We start from the raw sequence: 13,528 nt of genomic DNA, 5'->3' as shown, positions 1-13,528 counted from the left end.
AATGCAGAGCATATATGGGAGGTTGCGATCAAGATTCGTAGATAAGGTTTGGCAGGCACGCCCGCACGTCTCCGCTTTATGTTGAGAGACGACGAACCACTTCGATGGGAAAGAGCGAGCTCTACTTACACACAGCAAGTGAATGCGAGTTTCTTTCCAGAATATCCACAAACTTGGACGTGATGTCAAAGATGAACTAGAAGACAGCAAGTGAAGCGAGGCAGCGACAGACTGCAATTGTGGTGGGAATGTGGTTTTCCGCGAGGGAAGAGTAAGGAATTAGAACGAAAAGACGAATGCCACAATGGGGTCTTGCGAAGTTGATATGATTTAATTATGGCCGTGATCGACGCACTACAGCGACCACCAGACAGGTATATCGCTGACACCACAACTGGGCTACCCCCATGCTGCCCCCATGAAGGTTGATTTCGGAATTCAAAAGTCATAAATCATTGGGCCGTGGTGCATCGTCCATCCAATGGCAGCCTGCGCCGGGGTGTTGGGGAGATCCCATCGAAGTGTGTGCGTCCTGGTCCATTCCGCTCAGACGGGTGTGTGTGGTTCAGAGCCAAGCCAGCAAAAAAACAAGAACGTCAGAGCGCAGCCATTCATCAAAATGCAGAAAACCAAAAAGTCAATATATTTTTTTTTAACCCCGGTGCGATGCCCGCAGGTGTCGCATCATCAAGACCATATTCGCTTTACTGCACCGTAGTCTCTGTCCGCCCAATGCATCCACATCCTCACTCATATTTGTCAGATGCACGTCGTTCTGAAATACTGACATATTTGTCAGATACATGATACCTTCCCCTTCCGGGTGTCATCAAATCGCGGCAGGGCTAGAGCTGATGACGAAGCTCTCCAAAAGCTCAACACAAGTCGACTCAAAGAGGACTAGCTCATCTTGGGGACAGAACCAAATTGAGTTCTTCGACCGTACCCTTCTGCTTATGCCCCAAAAGCCCAAAGCACCACCTGCATGCGCTGAAAACATCTGAAAATATTTGTTGGTCGAGTCTGCGCTGCGGCCATCGCACTGTAGCTTCAACGTGACGTTCTTGTTGAATTGTTCTACTACAACATATATGCAACAAGCATATTATCGCGAAGGTGGGAACTAGAGGTACTTTACCCAGGTCTTGGCCCCCTTTGGCCCGCGAACTCAATTGTTGGCTGTTGGGGCCGCACCCGATACGGCCCCGGTTTATTACATATGTAGGGTCTAGCGACCCGTCTGCACCTCATGCCGAGCTTTAGAATTGCATGGCCTAGCGCGGGGCTGGCTTCTGGGGCAGTCGGGGTTTGGCTCGGGCTGCCAAACTTCGGCCCAATCTCGTTCACAAAAAAGTGTCGTGCTCAAAGACCCCCTGCTGGGCACTAGCTTTGATGGCCACCAATGCGCTCCTCTCCACCCGCAAATCCCCAACATCTTGTCCGCGCTCCGCTCGAGTCACAACCTTCATACGCCCCCCGTTCCTCGTAGTGCCATAGTGGTCGACGCCCCTGTCGCTCAAAATATTCGAAATCACTAAATCCGGGAGATTGCATGTTGCCTGTTGGGGAACTTCTGGGGGTACTTCCGTCTCGTCTCTAGACTGCAGCGGTTGTGAAGACGCAAGAAGCTTTTGACCGTTAGGATTGAATTTACCCACGCACAACTTAGATATGTACCCCAGTCTGCAAGGCAACTCGGCCATGTCCCCTTCACGGCATGTCACACCTCAACGCCTGAGGATGAATATATCCAATCCATGGTCTCAGTAGCACTGGACATCTCCAGTTCTCTTGCTTATTGCCCGACCCCAAGCATAGCCCGGAACTAAAGGTTAGCCAACGGAAGGTCTTGGCAATGGCTCCGTCGGGCTTATGCTGCAGGTACTCGAGCTTGTGCCGAACATTGGGTTTCCTAACTCCGCGTCTCCGTCTCTTCATCCGCCGCCGTCTCATCGTCTAACACTTTGCTCCTTGACGGGCATATCTAGATGCGAGCATCTGGCTGCTACCGTTTTACAGGGGCAAAGCGCTTAAGTCGCGATTGCGTGTCGCTCAACTGCAGCGTCTCTGTGGCTCTGCTTGCGTTCGGAAAGTCTCGAAGTCGTTCTTCGAGCTCGAGCCAGCCCGAGACAAAGCTTCGACTACTAATGCTCTGATCGGTAACGCACGTGTCCATGTAGGCCTCTGATCTAATCAGAAATGGCGCGAAGCGGCGAAGCGGGAGCAGGGCTGGCACAGGTAGGTCAGTAACCCAAATTGAGGTTTCGGGGTTGCAACATCATACGATTTCGCATTTCTGTGGGACTGTAGGGCTGGCCAGGCTGCTTCGGCTGCTCCCGTGTTGTCCCTCACAAACCACACGCAAGAAGCGCCGAAATGGTGTGCAGATTCACAATCTCTCGGCAGAGACAGGTTTCGAGTGAGCAAGTACAATGTAGTAGAGATCACCACTTTTTCGGCTGGGGCCCCTGACTTGGCCATGACAGATTGCTTAAATAAACTACATCCAAGCAGGTGCAAGTGGCGACGAGTATCACAGAGCAGAGGCTGTCAGGAACAATCATCCGGGGAGAATGATCAAGGCAGATTTTGAGGAGTTGACCAGCCAGGTCATGAATTGAGGCTGGCGGATCATGATATTCAACTTAATTTGTTTAGGCGTTGGATTACCGATTAGCATCATTATTTACATTATACACCCTTGCTTACCCAGCATTTGGGACTTAGCAGGTGATTATTTCCGTGGACTGCCTAGAGTAGCAAATATCCAGGCAATCCGGGCAGTGTACAAGTCGAAAAGAATTCCAGTTCAAGAAGTGGGTAGTGTTCTGCACAAAGGGAATGTGACCGCCGTGGGTCTGTATTACTCGGTACTAGCTAAACAAGTACTCCGTCTCCGTCTCCGTCTACTTCTTGTTCTTGTCCCACCCTCGGGCGTATCATCGAGTCCGATATACATATACAGTCTTCTTCCCCAATCTCCACCTCTCCATGCCTTTCTCTTCCTTGATACTCGAAAAAAAAAGAAGGCCAAACGTCCGGCATGTGACGTTCACACTTGAAGAAGTTCTGATTCCAAAAAAGGGTTCCCTTCCAACACCAGTCATGACTCCGTAAACAGGCAATCCAGAAGGCTATGATGATGCTGATGATGATGTGCCATCAACTCCGACCTTGATCCGTTCCGTCCGCACGGGGCAGAAGCTGTGATCATGAAAGCACGATAAAAAGGGACGATATGCCAACTCCGTAACCATAAGCATCGTGAGCGCCGAGGCGCCTTTCTCATCTTCGACTCCGCCCTGCTCTACCTTTTCCCTGCAAGAGGCGGAGAGGACTTGACTTCTAGTAAGTTTCTCCCAAGTCTGCCAGCTTCCTGGTACCACTTGTCCTGCTAGGGGTAGCCGAAGCTCGACCTGAGCTGCCTCCCACTTCGCCGCTCTGTCGCCGGCCCGGCATCGGTATGCCACTAGCTCCGTCGCCTTCGCGGTCGTACTTTCTGTAGGCACTCCTTCTGCTTGGCGTGCGTCCATACTCGCCCTCTTCGGTTTCGTCGAATTCGATGCGGCTGCTGATACTTCGAGAGTGTCCGTGACCATGCACAGAAGAGTTCAAGCCACCACCCAGACTGCTCCGCGGTCGGATACCCAGCGGAGTCCTGGCGCCCGTCAGCGAAGCCCTGCTCATTGGTCTTGCAATTTCGCTGCGTGATGCCGGTCCCTCCGGTCTCGCAAATGTCCCATGTCCAGCGGTAGACGACACACTAGCTCGACTACTAGGACGAGAGATGACTGCTGAGCTCGAATCCGGATCGTATGTGCCGTTCCTATTGGGTAGAGGCCCGAAGGATAGCCTTGACACACCCGAAGTACTAAGTCGGGGGACGTGGCTTTGCTTGCTCTCCCTCCCTGTGTTCTGCATGGGCGTATCTTCGGCGACGGCCGAGGAGGTCGAAGACCCCACGGTACGTTTTCGACTTCGAATCGTGACATTGGCGGGCATAGCTCCGCCACCGAGGACGGACGAGCGCGGGGAGGCACGTGGTGGTGTGTTGACGGGGGCGGGCAGCTTGGAGCGCGCAGATTGGACGCGAGCTTCGAGGCGTTGCATTTGTGCCGTGAGACTACGGATGTGGGTGAGAGATGTAGAAGGCGGGATCTTGTGTGATATGGCACGTGCATTTGTGGTTGTGGTCCGAGTCGGTGCCGGAGTACGGGTCTGGGTGGCGGCGCGTGCTCGAGGTGGGGGACGCATGGAGGTGGACGACGAGAAAGATTGTTGGGTGGAAGTACGCGGTCTGGGCGTCACACTCTTGTCGGCGGGGGATGGGAGGCGGGATCTCTTGGACGCCGAAGGCGCGGGTGTTCGGAGCCTGCCGGCCGGTTTCGGCAGCGTGGTTGATGCGTCGGACATGGGCGGTGATGGTGGCTCGTCAGAGGCGTGAACGCCCTTTCTCGGTGGCGGCAGGGCCACATCGTCGGGTGGCGTACTGATCATGGGGCTGCTAGCCGTCGAGCGCGGCGAGTTCTCAAAGCTGGGCGATTCGGGGTTGGACACGCTCAAGTCAGTGGAGATGGTGGATACGTGCAGGTTGCGGCTCTCGGCCTTCTTGATCTTGTCCTGCAGAATCTCGGCCTCGATCTTAAGGTCGCTGAGCTCCTCGCGCAGGCGCTGGGACTCGATGCGCAGCTGCTCACGCTCCTGTTCGCCGATCTTGATCTCCTCCTCCATCATGACACTGCGCTCGAGGGCCATATTGTACTTGGACTCCATGTCCTCGAGGGACGACGTAGTGTTGCGGGCCTGGCGCTCGAAGTCATCGTTGGCCACCTCGATGTCGCGTAGTTTGAGTTGCAGGGTGCGGTTGCTGTCGCGGAGGGTCGTAATCTCCTTCTCCAATGCGTTCTGCGCCGCGTTTGCCTCGATCTTGGCCTTTTTGCATTTCTCCTGGTGACAGATGCCTTGTTAGCGTCCGTTGTGTACGAGCCTGTTCTTCCTTGGCTGTTATGGCCAAGCCACGAGAGTGACAGTAGTGATGCTGCTCACCTTCCACTCGTCGGCCTCGAACTGCAGCCCCTCCGCCCTCTGTTGCAGCGTGCGCTCGCGCTTATCAGCTGCCTCGAGGTCTTTCTCGAGCTCGGCCTCTAACTCGTGGCTGGACTCTCGAAAGTCGGCCAGCTCCAGCGCAAGCTGCTCATACTGACTCTTGTACCACGCGAGCGACTCCTCGGGGGTCGCGTCGGGATTGGGCGGCGAAGACGGTGGCTCGGCCATGGTTGATGAAGCTTATTCAAAAGAACATCGGTCGCATCGGTCGGCGGGGTTGGGGTTGGGCGCCTGGGTCACGTCGGAGATTAAAAAACAAAGTGGAAAAAGTATCGAAAGCGAAATGGCGATTGTGGCGATGGCGTCGAATGTCGAGGAAGAATGTTTAAAGATAGAAAAGAATCGAAGTAGTGGCCGGAAGATTTGTTGCTTCACCCTGGTGGAAGTCAGTACTGCTGGGTACCCTGCCACCGCTGCCGCCTGTCGCGTCGGCCTGGAAAGGAAGGGGAAGCCATACAGGAAAGAAAACAGCTGCGCAGATTGCTCCTGCCAAGACAACGAGTCGCAGGAGTCTTGGTGTTTTCGCCGTATCGCGCGGGATGCGAAGCGGCTTCCTACGAAGTACCTGGATTTGGGTCGTGTGTTCGTCGTCGTGTGTTGTCGTCGTCGTGTGTCGTCGGCGTGTCGGTTGCTGCTTGCCGTTGCAGGTCGTCGAGGCTGATCGAGGGTGTTGTCGACTTACCGTGTCGCTTTTTGTCGTCTTCGTAGTCGTCGTCGTCGTCGCCGGAGGGGCTGGCGGGATTCGTGGGTTGTCGATTGTTTCCCCTGCCCTGCTACTAGCCCTCTGGTGTGTTTCTTGTTGTTGGCAGCCGTTTGATGTGCCTCTCCCCTTAGGGGCGGCACAACGCTAGTCCCGAAGGAGTCAAACTGGTGCCATGGGCAACCTCGTCTGCTGGTTCGACCCAACCAAACAACGCCAAAATTGCTCGTGCTTTTTGCTTGAGAATGAGCGATAAGCATGCATCCAACCAGGCCAGTCACTACGTCGCGGTTGAGGCAACTGCATGCATTTGATTGTATACCCTGGCGCTGATTGCCAACATGTGATTTTGGCACTTGTGGCTGTCGGTACTATGTCGCAGATGCCTTCTCCTAGAAATCACCAGAATATCATGATATGAAGACCCCATCATTACTGTTACATTTTCTCCAGTTTGATCTGCCTTCCCGATATACCTCAACCCTGTCTATTTGTTGAATGTCTAGATTGACGAGAGTTTCGTTTCGACGTCAATGCACCAAGACCTGTTCTTTGTTTCTTGTAGAAGCTTTTCCAAGCTTTGTCTATAATACCTTAAACACATAACTAATCGAATATCATTTCATCTCATTCGATTCGGTTCTTACGACGCTAGCGACTCAGCACGAGCTGAATTTAAGTACATCTTAATTTACTATCCAAGATTTTTATACGTGGTATTACTTACAACGGCTTGTATGCATCCGGAAATAACAGCCCTGATGTTGGATTACAGCCATTGTACAAGCCATACACACAACCACATCGGAGGAATAACTACCCGTTTATACATAGGGTCACGCTAACAGTTAATCAGCTGTGACAGAACATAGACATAGACATCAATTAATCCCTTTTTTTTGAATGTCGTTTATTATACTGTCCTATGGAAGCCCACGGCTTGTAAAGACCGTAGGTCCGACTACCAGAGGTAAAGCAGGCTAAACTATCCAATCCTACATTTAAGTACAAACTTGTACTGCCAATTTATATCCTCCGTAACTATTATTTTCCTCTCGCACTCTCAGCTTTCAGAACTTAACACGGAGGCTAAATTTAACAGCGATGTAGGACTGTGGATTCTTTTTAGTAGGACGCCCAACTCTGCTAAATTCTTTCCCTATCACCTTCGCAGTAGGGATGCATGGTCTTTATAACGGCCGCCGGAATTCGAACCAACCCAGACTAATGTCTGGGTTACAACGGCTTATGCACTAGCTATGCTTAGGGCTATTGTCGTATTACACGTGTATCTGATCAATAGTAGGGGTTCAAGTGATTGATTGATATATCTCGTTGTCTTCTGTTACAGTTGACTAACTGCTAGTGTGACCTTGTGTAGGGAGGGGTAATCGTTCCTCCTATGTGGCTGTGTGTGTGGCTTGTGCAGTGGCTGTGATCCAACATACCGAACCCCCCACCCCAACCCCACCCAACAGATGACTTGCTGGAAGCATATTCTCTGATAGCATGTTTTCTGATAATAGACTTGTTCATCCTGTTGGAAATCATCATCCATTAATTCCTTCATTTTCCTTGCCTGTAGCTATTCTGAGATGTCAGAGGTGGTACCTGCGCAGCCACCACTACTTATTTCCAGACCAACAACACTAGCCTAGCTTTCTTTCCTCACCACAATACATCACTTCTATTGTGTGTCCCTCAACATGAGATGTCTTTCAAGCTAATCTGTTCCACGAATCCATCGAATTGTACCCTTTGTAGTGCTTTGGTTAATCCGTTAGCTACCATGACGGCTGTCGGAGTATATTCCACCTTGATCCTCCGCGTCTGGTGTTCTTGCCAGTAACCAGTGATTATGTATATCGAAGTGGTGGAGTCGGGTCTGCAGTCAAGAGACGAAGAGAGACTCTTTGGCCGTGTTGGACCAAATTGACCGTCAAAAGACGAGGGACCCCACTCGCTGTAGAATGAGGTATTTTGGTAGTTATAAGGTCTGACACACCCCCTCAGCTTGGAGAGATATCGTCAAGTTGTAGTAGCATCTGGCTTGTGTCGTTGGTTGGCCTCGTTGGCCGTCGTACATCTTTTCATCTACGGTGTCTGCAGGGTCTTGAACATCTTTTTTATTGTCCGCCCCTCTACCTTGAGTATGAATTCTGCAATAAAACTCTTATTTTTTGACGCGGTTTGGCTACGTCTCGAACCATTGCCGATGATCTTATGCGGAATTGGAGGACTGATAATACCCGAGAAAGTCTTGCAGTCTTAAGACGCAAACCCGGGCTCATAACTGTTGGACCAAATTGACCGTCAAAAGACGAGGGACCCACTCGCTGTAGAATGAGGTATTTTTTGGTAGTTATAAGGTCTGACAGGCCGCCTGTGCTAGAGCTAACAATTCTGACTCCGTGGTTGAAGTTGTTATGGTATCCTGCTTAGTGGCCCGCTAGCTGATTGTACCCCGAAGACCCTTGTAGCGTATGCGTGAGAGCTTTTTTGGTCTAGTGTGTTGTCGGTAAATGATGGGGGTGTCTTCTCCGAACTGGAGTGCGAGGGATTCGGTCGATAATAGGCACTCGATGAGTCGTATCGCGGTAGCATAATGTAATGGACTAGGGTTCATGTTGATTCTAGAGAACCTTGAGATTGCGAGGGCTATGTCTAGCCTCGTGATTACGGCTGCGTAGAGTAGTGATCCGGTCCGTCGTTGGTATTTATTAACGGACGCCACTTCGGCACTGTCGGTGTAGGGCAGGAGCTCTGCTAATCCTATCGGCGTTGTCTGTTTCCTCTATTGTTTCTTGTGTAGGAGATTAGTTAGCTTATTTATACATAAGATCTGAGATAGCTAGATCAATCGGTTGCCGCGATCTCGGATGACCTCGATACCTAGGAACTATTAAAGGTCTTATCCTCCGTTCAACTTGAAGGTCTCCTGGATCTAGTGTATGACGTGATTAGCACTCCATTATACGAGAAGTAATATCGCTCACAGGGCACTAGTTGAAAGCCTAGCTGCTCTATAGTCCGCGTAAATATCCTCTGCTACAGTAGTGGTGACTCCCTTAAGCCGTAGAGTGCCCTACTTAACTGCAGTCTAGTGCTCTGCTGCTCCGATATATGGGCACTGGTTACATATGTAAGGGAAGTATCTTGGAGGAAGATAGGAAGACGGTTAGAGATCAATAAATTACTCGGGGCACCCTTACCTGAGACCGCCAGTGATCACCCGGTGCTAAGCAGGAGGGACGCCTATAACACCCCTTCACTCTGCAATATTGCCTTCGACCTAGCCGTACCATCAAAGCTTATCGAATTTATATATGTATCTATATGATACGAAAAGGTAGGGGGACCCACTGGTTAGGTGAATCCCATTCAATTAGATTCTATAACGTTGCGCACTGCTGCATTATAGCATCCTCCCCCCTAGATGCACGCATCAAGTGCCGGGGTCTGGTCAATTGAAACCATTGTCCTCAATGGGCTTATCGCTCACAGGTCTTATTGCCAGAGTAGGTCCGTAATCCTCCCCAAGTGGTTTGGTGCTTCCGCCGGGAATTGAACCCGGTACTATCCCTATAGTGGTCTGTTCGTCAGGGCGCGACAGCCATTCGCTGGATACGGTGCGGACTTGGTGGCCATGAGTCCTAAACCCTACCAAATTGACCATGCGACCGTTTGACCAAACAACGGAAGAGATGCTACCATCCACCATCAACCCACCGGGGACCAAATTAGCAGCACCTACACTATAATTACTTCAACTTCAATTATACGGATCTTAATAGAAATTGAAGCTATTTACAAGCCGATTGCACGAATAAATAGCGAATTGAATAGAATTTTCAATTTAGCATTTTTAGAAAGGTTACACGATACTCCACACCGGTACTACGGAGTTCCGGCAGCCGTAAAATTCTGATTCTACTACTTTTGAGGCCACGATGCCCCTTTGACTATTATTCTATAAGTACTACGCTTCAGTACACCAAAATGCCGCGCCGTAGCTGGACAGAGGACCAGATAGTTGAGGCTATTCTAGATGTTACCGATAATGGCCTGTCGCAGTACAAATCCGCCCAGAAGCATGGAGTGCCGCAGCAGACCCTTTCCGACAGAATCAAAGGCAAAGGGTGGCCAGACAACCCTATACCGACCAGCAAGCGGGTTCCTATAGCCCAAGAAAGCCGTATAGTCGACTGGATCATCAGACAAGAGTCCTTGGGATATGCCCCTATGCACAATCACGTACGCGCTTGCGTTTCTACACTTCTGGCTCAACAGGGGGATACCAACGAATTAGGGAATAATTGGCTTAACCGACTTGTCTCTAGACATCCAGAAATTCGTACCAAGATGGGTAGAAAGCAGGAGACAGCTCGATTCAACTCGTTTACACCAAAAGCCGTACATTAGTACTTTGATATCTGTGAGAGAGAATACGGCTGGATTAAGCCAGAAAATACAGTGAATGTCGATAAGGGAGGCATAATGGCTAGCTTTGGTAACTATCTATTAGTCTCTTAGGCAATTATCTATGCTAATTACTATACTATAGGCCTTGACGGGCTCGTATTGGGGAGTTCTGACGCCCAACAGAAGGCTATAATTAAGAGCTCACAGGGCCGTAGTTGGACTACCTTTATTGAAGCCACTACAGCCGACGGCCGCCTTCTAGAGCCAGGTATAGTGTTTAAGGGCAAAGAGCTCCAAAAACAGTGGTTCATTGACCAATTCCGAGAGATCTGTCCCCACTGGCGCTATATAACGTCACCAAATGGCTGGACAGACAACCATATAGGCCATCAGTGGCTTATTGACGTATACTTGCCTCAGACGCAGCCAGCAGACCCCTCTGATGCTAGGCTAATTATACTAGATGGCCATGGATCCCACGCCTCTGTAAGTCTTCTAGTTATTGCAGTATAACTGTACTAACTTGGTGTCAGGGTACGGCTAGGCCGAAGGCAATAGTACAGAGTGATGGGGAGTAACGGGCGTCCCTCCTACGTAGCACCGGGTGGTCACTTGCGGTCACTGGCGGTCTCAGGTAGGGGTGCCCACGATGATGCATTGATCTCTGCTCCTTCCCTATCCTACTTCGAGATGGTCCTTATATAGATAGCTAGGCCGCCGCTTGGACCCGGCATAACAGCAGGGTCGGCGATGCCAAGGATCTTGACTCTCGTCATCCCAAAGCTTCACATAGATTGTAATCATGACTCGGGAGTCTTTTGTCCGAAACACCCCTCCGGCAGCCCACCGGTGTCCTGCGTTCAGTGTCCTGACACCCACCGGTGCCTGTGGCATTCTGTTCTCTGACACTGGGCTATATAGGATGAGTGGATGACTATGTGCTTTATGTACAATGTATACTGTTGTTACTTACCGGCACACACTTCCCATGGCTTACAGCCGAATGACAATGGCCCCTTTAACGTATTGAAGTCGGCCTAGAGGGCAGAAGTCAGTAAATTGGATAGAATGACGGATGCGGCGCCAGTTGATAAAGTCAACTTTATCCGGTGTTATAGTACTGCACGCAAGGCTATAACCGATAAGGTCATTAAATCTGGCTGGAGAACTACTGGAAATTGGCCAATTTCAAGGGCCAAGGCACTACGGCATCCCGAAAACCAGGTAGATGTTGATAAAAGGGGCACTCCACCGCCGCCACAAGCCCCTGGACTTGACAGTGATTCTACACCCCGTACGAGCCGTCAAATCCGCAACTTTGCGAACAAGTCAAGCCCACATAGCCGCTATAGGCTACAGAAGGTTGCCAAGGGTGTTGAAGCCTTAGAGGCAGAGTTGGTAGCCGAACGCACTAAGGCTACGGCATTACAGGAGGAACTAGACCGCTTGAAAAGGGGTAAAAAGCGCAAGTCACTGCCAAATCCGAATCGCCGTTTTATAACAGTATCAAAAGCACTAGCTGCAGGGGAGCCTATAACCCCTAATAACCGTCAAGAACCAGCCAATAATGGGAAAGTTGTGGAAGTTGAGGATGAAGGGGTTGATTCATCAGAATCAGAGGCTACGGCCGATGATTTGCCGGCCGCTGTAGTCACACAAAGTGGTTGTACAGTCAAGAGGTGGCAATATTCTTAAACTCCATAACAACAGCTACATAATGGTACAACTACGGTATAAATAGCTTCAATATGTACGGAATTATGTGTAAGTAAAAATGTAGTGTTTTTGCAGTATTGTGCTCAATTAACGTTACCGGTGGGGTGGTGGGGGATGGTACCATTTGATACGAAAAACCAGTGGGTCCCCCTACCTTTTCGTATCACTATATATACCCATATCTACCCGAGGACTTAGTGTCCGGATAGAACGTCCCTGCGGAGAACCTCAGTCTACGACTGTCTCTTTATAACCGTGAACGGTGTTTATCGCTGAGGGGATATATATTTGCTTAGTTATGTGACTTAGGAGGACGCGGAAGCTCTCTCCGGTAGACCCTCTTACCAGCTCGTAGACATCTGACGACATCGTTATGGACTGCTCGAGATAGACCTAGGTTTCCACTTATCTATTTCTTATTACAATTGAAGCACCCCGTATAAGGGAATTAGCTTATCCGACGGAAACTCGCTTTACTCCATAGTTAGCTAGCTATCGAACTTACAGGACTAGTTAGCCTACTAGCATCAAATACTACTTTCTAAGGGCTGCTACGGTTACTCGCTGCTAGTTGAACACTAAATCTAATATCAACCAGTACACAGGGAGTCCTTCACACCTTAGCAGCCGCACACTCCTCTATCTCTTGTATATCACCAGACCACATAACTGTAGTAGGAGGGCGCTTAGAGCTATTAACCTCGTGAGGGGCGCCTACGGCTACATAAACCAAACGAACCACTCTAAATAGATACCGCTAGGAGTGAGCGTATTAGTGTACATTCTAGAGTCTGTAATAACTCAAACCTCGCCTCTGTGTACATAGGTTAATTAAGTCCATTAGTTACTAGTAGGGAGTCCAACGCTCTTAGCAGCTGTAGAATCGCGGTCGTCTGTACTGTTCCCCAGTCCCGCACTTTCTTCAGGTTATGAAAATATGTATTCTTATTTAAAGAGCTTAAACGCCGATACATCGAGGACGGATAGCTCTATAGCTGATAGCTCTGTAGCCGACAGCTCGAAGGCTGATTAGTTCTCAAGATCTGCGATCTTATCAGGATAACGTCTTCTTTCAATTATTCAATAGAGCTAGGATAGATAGTTAGCTTATCGGATATTGACGTAGGGTTAGGGTTTTTGAGTGTTTTTTTTCTTTTTTTAGGATATTCAGACGAGTTATATAAGCGCGTTCTTGAAAGGTATTCAAGACCTTAGGTACATAGTGAAACGGGGTCAGGCGGTCAGTAGGATATACCTACCACCTAACACACTGAACAGACGGCCCCAGTACCAACAGATCCCATCTGTTGGTCTGATCAGACAAAGATCGTGGTACTGGTTGTAAGAGCGAAGCTCGTACACGTCTGGTGCGCGAGTTGGTCGGATGTGCCTCTGAGACTCTCGTCGGAATGATTCTTAGAACAAGACGTCTGGCTCTGGAAGTCGAATTGAAGCTCTCACTAGCACTAGATTGCTCTGATCAGAGCAAGGTATAATCCTCTGTCATTGTCAAGGCTAGGATGAGGGCGGAATAATAGGATTTCGAAAGTAGTGTTTAAGTACACGTAGGAATTAACCACATAA

At 49.9% G+C, this 13,528-nt stretch overlaps 1 protein-coding gene across 1 annotated transcript; it reads right to left on the bottom strand.

The window, feature by feature from the left end:
* Positions 1 to 3,366: 3,366 nt before the first annotated feature.
* BCR38DRAFT_306413 (NUDE protein) lies at positions 3,367 to 5,274 on the bottom strand (the record flags this gene model as incomplete). The annotated part of the gene is made up of 2 exons (XM_040854619.1): positions 3,367 to 4,947; positions 5,047 to 5,274. Coding segments are annotated over 2 exons (1,809 nt in total), but the record flags the coding sequence as incomplete, so codon positions are not given.
* Positions 5,275 to 13,528: the final 8,254 nt, after the last annotated feature.

The sequence above is a fragment of the Pseudomassariella vexata genome (genome assembly GCF_002105095.1).
Source record: "Pseudomassariella vexata strain CBS 129021 chromosome Unknown BCR38scaffold_14, whole genome shotgun sequence".
Lineage (NCBI taxonomy): Eukaryota > Fungi > Ascomycota > Sordariomycetes > Amphisphaeriales > Pseudomassariaceae > Pseudomassariella > Pseudomassariella vexata.
This window is presented reverse-complemented; position numbering and strand designations above follow the sequence as displayed.